Here is a 6177-nt window from a genome sequence, read left to right as displayed (position 1 = left end):
TATACAAACTTTCATCCCCTATTTTAACCCCTTGGGGTTGGAATTTATCAAAACCCTTTCTTAGCGAATGCCTACGTCATAACATCTACCTGCATGCAACAAAATGTGGTTTGGTCCTGGATCACAGTATAGCAATATTAGTCCCTATGTCATATTGCTATACTGTGTCGGATGTATTAAATAAGTCTATGGTTTGGGCTGTGCGTTGATAGATCACCATGTCAGTCAGTCACCTTTAAGTTTTATAGATATAGATAATTAAACAATAAATATTTTTATAGGTCTATCCAATGATTTTTTTTATAATATAACATCATGGGGTCTAAATAAATGTTTTATTCCAATTACCCCGGTATTGCTAGAGTCAATTTATTTTCTCACTTTTTGCCATCAGATTGGTTCTGGTAGACCTATAAAAATCAGTTCTTGGAACTAGATATTTAATTTTTTACCACAGGGGAAATAATTAATTAGCTAAATACAAGTAATAATGCTGATTAAAAAAAATAATATTTATTAAATATTTTACAAAAACTGCACATGCATTTACTTTTCATCTCTGAACATTACCGTTCAAAGGAGCATAATAAATTATTCATATAAATAACATCTAACATCTAATCTGGAGGCTACAAGACTCTTTCCGGTAAAACAGAGTTTACTAATATTTTATGGTAAAAAGCTTTCAAATATCAATAAGTCTCAAGAACTTTTCATAAACGAACCTAATATTCGTCTGTATCCTGCTTTTATAGACTCCACGTCATTTATACTTAATAAGGTGAAAATTTCCCAGTGATCTGTGCGATCCAGTCCAGGTAGTGAGCCACTTTCACGTAGACTCCGGGCACTCCTGGTTGCCCGCAACCGATACCCCAGGAGACTACACCGACTAGCTGCCAGGTTCCGCCACGCTCGCACACCAGGGGACCACCTCCGTCACCCTTGCAGGCGTCCTTGCCTTCCTCTCCTCCGGCGCACAGGAACCCAGGGTTCAGCTCGTAGTTGTAGCCGAGACGAGTCTGCCTCAGCTGCTGCTGGCACTGGTTGTGACCAAGAATCGGCACGTCGACTTCCTTGAGGATGTTCTGGTATTTCCCGTTGGTGCCGAACGCATCCTTGCCCCAGCCGGTGGTCCAGCATCTTTGGCCGGCGTAGTCGGTGTACTTGTCGGGCAGGCAGGCGGGGCTGATGTGCGGGTACTTGGTATAGTCGACTGGGTGCTCGAGTTTCAGGATGGCCAGGTCGTTGTCGAGCGTTCCGGCGTAGTACGTGGGGTGGACGTGCACGGACACCACGTCTCTCTCCACGTAGGGATAGAACTCGACGTCGTGGTTGACGTCCCATTCTCCTAAGCGCACTCTCAACTCGAATCCTTTGTATCTGAAAAGTGAACATCTTATTTAATATGGTCTATGGATAGTATAAAATCGGAAAATATTGACAAAATCTATTTTTACTTGAGCATGGATGTGAACTCTTTAAAACCTTTTGGACCATTCAATCTGTCTAGTGTCTATTTAGTTTGTTGCTTTAAATTATTCTCAAGTTTGAAATACGGTACTGATTTGTCAGTCAAAATACGTACGATTTAATGCAATGAGCAGCAGTCATGATGTGAAGCCCATCGATAAGAGTTCCTCCGCAGACGTAGACAGACTCTTTGGGATCCTTCTTCAGAATGGCGACTTGCCAAGGATATTCTCCGAATTCACTGTCACCGTCAACGTAGCTGGGAGTCTTGATCCTTCCGTTGATTCCTTGGGAGTGACGGATTCCGCACTGTCCTTTGTTAGAAGCTTGCGGCCGTAATGGGCGGCGACAGCACACTTGGTTCTGTTGACACTGCTGGTACTGTGGTCGGCCGAAGTATCCTTGACGCTAAAATAACAAAAAGTTTTAATATTATTTATCTATGGGTGGAAGTAACTCTAATTGAAGGAGATTTTACCTCCTCGATAATTTCTGTTCCGGGATTTTCCCTAGGAGTCTCTCTCCTTCTTCTGTCGGGAAATCTAATTGTTTGGCTCGGCTGGCTTGCCCCATTGGATTGAGAAGGAAACGAAAGGGAACGGGCGTGAGCATAACGATTAGCATAGTTTCGATTGTCAACATCATAATTTGTGGCATTAAAAGACCTATCGTGTGTGTCTTGATAGTGATTATTGTAATCAAGAGGATTTTCGTAGTTTTCTGTGTTGTCGTCGTCGTAATAGTCATCATCGATCGAGTGTGGCTGACCGTTACTGCTATAGGGCTGCACTCGATGATGTCCGTAAGGTCCGGAAGGCCCAGGACCATGGTGAGGATAATGTGGGGAGTATATTTGTGGTTGAGGATACACTGGTCTATGTATATCGTTATAATGAGGATAATCATGTGGACCTGGTACATATGGTCTTGGCGGGTGTCCTACGTATGGATTGTAATTGTGATAGTGTTCATGTTTGTTCAAAAGATAATGTTTCTTTTCATGGAATAAATGACCTATTTTATTTACCACGTGTTCATTAGGCGTGACGTGCAAATTAACGAAAGGCTTTATAACTTTGTCGCCGTAATCGTTTTTGGTCACTTGTACTGCTAGTAAGGGGTTCACCGAGATTAAACCTAAATTGAATCCCCCGGTATTCAAAGCCGGTCCATATGGATTTATTAAAGGATTCGAATTGTAGGGATTGATGGGATAGCCATTGGAAGGCTGGGGCAACCCAAAAGAGACACCAAACGTAGGCTGCACTTGTTTGTTGTTATTACCACCGCCATTAATGCCTCCGAATCCGGCATTACCGCCGCCATTGCCTCCGTATCCGGCCGATCCAAAGAGGCGCTGCAGTAATATTTCGATATTTAGTGTCGAATTTATTTAGTGTTAAATTGTAAGTGCCCTTTGTTTAGTTGTCCTTTTGTCTATAATATTTCAAATGAGTGAATATGTCATTGAAATATTATATTATGTTACCCCAGGTTTTGTAGCAGTGATGAATGATTAGGAATTATAATGGTGAGGATGGAACGGGTGAGCTTACAATTTTTATGATGTTACTAGTTTCTATATAATTTAAATGAGTTTTACTTACAGGTTCGATTTCTTTTGTAGCTTCTTTGTCCTTGTCTTCGTCGGCTTCACGTTTACTAACTTTTTTAGTTTCAGTTGCATTTGTTACGCTGTCATCAGATTCAGTTACGTTTTTATTTAAGTTGTCCAATTGCTCCTCAGTCAAAGCTACAATTTCACTGCCTTTGTTACGTGGATCGATGGGAAGATATAAATCGTCTCTACGGCCAATGATTTCTTGACTAGGACACTGATCGTAGCTAACACAGACACATTCGAGCCCCTGAGCTTTGGGTTCATGATAACTTTGCTGATATTGATCGCTTTGGCCGAAAGTAGCTGGTCCCTGGTTGTACAAGTTGCTGGACGATCCAACGTTCAATTCTTTTTTGTAGAAGTCAGTATTTTGAGCACCATAGGAGCTACCATATTTTTGATCGTCGAAACCATTGGGATTAGGCAATCCTTGGGACAGTAAATGGGAGCTTCCCTTGTTATTACCATATTGTGATCCATAAATCGTGTCGGAGTCATCAAAACCTGGTTTGTTGTTGAAAGGATAGTTTGATGACATAGGCTTAAATCCACCATTGAATTCTGCGCCTGAAGCAGAGAAGTCGCCGAAATCTTGTCCTTGGATGTTTTGTGACGCCAAGTTACCAACTGATCCTACAGGTACGGCAACAGGCTTGATTATAACCTTAGGATTTTTGTCTGCGTCTTCATGCACATAGTGATGATGTACGTGCTGTTGCACAACCGTTTCTGTTTTGGTGTTAGAGTGTGTGGGTGGTTTATTGTAACTGGGTTTTGAGTTCTCAAACGCATATGGTCCGTCGTTGCCAAATGTCGGTCGTCTCGTTACATAGTTAGTTTCTCCACCGTAAGATGCACTATTTTGGGCATATTGGTAGTTACCGCCTACGACTCCGTATTTGTCAGAGAAACCGGGCCTGTGAGGTCCGTAGTTCGGTCGTTTTGGTGGAGCCTTAGAATGGTGTGGGGGGTAGGGCATAGGCTTGGCAGGGCCATAGGCTCTCGGTGGGCCTCGTACGGGAATCGATGCAACTGGTTTTCCAATAGGCTTAATGTCTACTGGTTGTGCGTAAATAAGTTCTTCTGGTGAGTATCCGTAGGCTCTTTTTTCTTGGTTTTCACCATCCTCGCACTAAAAATATAACAAAGTTATAATTAGTTTAATAATATAATATTCTCCTTAAACAATGTGAACAAAGGGACAAGATTCTAAAAATTCAAGATTTTTACCTGCAATTTATATACTCGTAATACCAATTCAATTTATTTAAAACCATTCAAAATATAAACCATAACTTACTTGTACAAGACCCAATGTGCAGAGGCGATCCTTAATAAGGTTCCTGGCCTCGGCGTCGTCACCAGAATCTAAAGCCTCCTTAATCGTGGGATCGCTGTACACGTCGTCGAAGCCGTTCAAACTTCTACCCTGCTTGCTGCTCACCAATTCATCGACGATATCATCGAGTACCGTTCCATTAGTCTCGGAGACTTTTTCCTGTGTCTCAGATTCCTCCCCCTGCAATAGTTCCGGTGTCTTCTCATTGTCCTCGCTCTTTTTCTCCGTATCGTCGTTCCACGACCAGTCAGCCGTCGCGCTAGCTATCACTAGCAGCAGTATACTACACGTGAGCCACCGCATGATCTGCGAAAAAAGGTTGTATGTAAACAAATTAGAGTCCCACACGAGCGGTTTCGAAACTCATGGATAATCACTTTTACTTTCACGAACTCTGTTACGTAAGCGGTAAGTGTCTTTGTCGGAGCCGAGACTGTGCAGGGGAGCGTGAGTCCGCGACAGCACTCTCTTGTGTAATGACACTGAGTTACGTATAAAAGACACATCTCAATATTATACTGATGATATAAATTAATTGGCCTGACTTAAAATTCTTGAACAGCTTAGAAAATTGTATGCTATAGGCCTCAAATGTTTTGATATTAGATTATGCTTATTTTGAACATCTGAACAATAAAAAATATACTTAATCATATTATTATAATGTTAAAAATGAACATAAGCTTTGTTTTCTATTAGTTACTCATGTTATGGAGTATAGCAAATGGTGTCAATGTCACCAAAAACCGGCACAAGAGTTTTGCGATTTGCAATTCTTCGCGCGTTTCTTTCGGTGCGTCACCATTTCTCGCAACCTCTGATGTAACTTCCTACGTTATACTTTTTAATTATGCAATAGGTTACAGCATTTGGACTCAATAAACTTTATTTATATTTTTTTTATTGGACTGACACAGTTTGTAATTACATCAGTTGCGGTAAATTTAACTTCAGTCTCGAGTTTCATTGTTATCAGATTAAAGTGAAAGTTTATGTAGGAGTTTGTCCGCAAATACGTGAACTGTTCTAAAATGCATGTCTTGGAGTGGGCAATGCCTTGTCAACATTAAATGCATAGTATTGCAGTCTACAATATGCATTTTAAAAAACACTTTTTGGCATAATTTACAAACGAAAGAAATCTTAATTTTTGGTTAACACTTTTTAGTAAAATATTTGAATTTTTTATTTTATTTCATACTTTTGATTTTTATAAAATTTTAATATAGAATTATTAGGTTTAGTAACTTCCCGGAAAATATTAATTTTGAGCGCACTAAATCACTTTCTAAACACTTATTTGGCACTTACGGTATCGTAACACTGCCTTATTTGTCACTTTTGTCTAAACTTCGTTCACAAGCTTGTCTGAGCTGCGTTTGCGTCGGAATGGCTGCAACCTCTGCCGCCGCGACGCTTTATACTTCGACCAACGTAAAGATGCACGCGATACGATTTTGTAAGACGATCGTCTCGGCCCTCTACCACGATACCTCCGTCAATGCTAAATCGACAAAAAATCTTGGGGTTTTCCTCGACTTCGTCGCCTACTGCGAGAGTCATGGTACGAGTAGGGGTAACCATGAGGTCGCTCATTCATGAATTTCTTCCGAGTAGAGGTGAGGCAATGGGGTAGTCCTAAGGTCTGCTTGCGGACAATTTTAAAATGTTATTAATAGGAACGAGGATAGTTTACGTTGTTAACATTGACTTATTTTCTTTTGTAATGATAATAATATACTAA

General features: G+C 40.7%; 1 protein-coding gene across 2 annotated transcripts; it reads right to left on the bottom strand.

Moving 5' to 3' along the window:
• Positions 1-541: 541 nt before the first annotated feature.
• LOC121738310 lies at positions 542-5813 on the bottom strand. Of its 2 annotated transcripts, none has more exons than XM_042130284.1 (5): positions 5745-5813; positions 4395-4739; positions 3081-4226; positions 1589-1881; positions 542-1383 (listed from the first exon to the last, which is right to left on the bottom strand). In XM_042130284.1, the coding sequence occupies exons 2-5, from the start codon at positions 4734-4736 to the stop codon at positions 774-776; spliced, it is 2391 nt and encodes a 796-aa protein (XP_041986218.1). In that variant the 5' UTR covers positions 4737-4739; positions 5745-5813; the 3' UTR covers positions 542-773. The 2 variants fall into 2 exon arrangements, with proteins under 2 accessions (XP_041986218.1, XP_041986219.1); XM_042130285.1 differs by lacking the exon at positions 5745-5813 and adding an exon at positions 4811-4893.
• Positions 5814-6177: the final 364 nt, after the last annotated feature.

Source organism: Aricia agestis, chromosome Z, assembly GCF_905147365.1.
Source record: "Aricia agestis chromosome Z, ilAriAges1.1, whole genome shotgun sequence".
In the NCBI taxonomy this organism is placed as follows: domain Eukaryota; kingdom Metazoa; phylum Arthropoda; class Insecta; order Lepidoptera; family Lycaenidae; genus Aricia; species Aricia agestis.
This window is presented reverse-complemented; position numbering and strand designations above follow the sequence as displayed.

What these genes read in the sequence shown, in the direction of transcription:
- LOC121738310 (XM_042130284.1), bottom strand. Translation starts at nt 4,736, where the DNA reads ATGCGGTGGCTCACGTGTAGTATACTGCTGCTAGTGATAGCTAGCGCG. An exon ending in CTACAAAAGAAATCGAACCT is followed by an intron (nt 1,882 to 3,080) that starts GTAAGTAAAACT and finishes TTGTTATTTTAG; the next exon opens with CGTCAAGGATACTTCGGCCG. An exon ending in GCTGCTCATTGCATTAAATC is followed by an intron (nt 1,384 to 1,588) that starts GTACGTATTTTG and finishes TTCACTTTTCAG; the next exon opens with ATACAAAGGATTCGAGTTGA.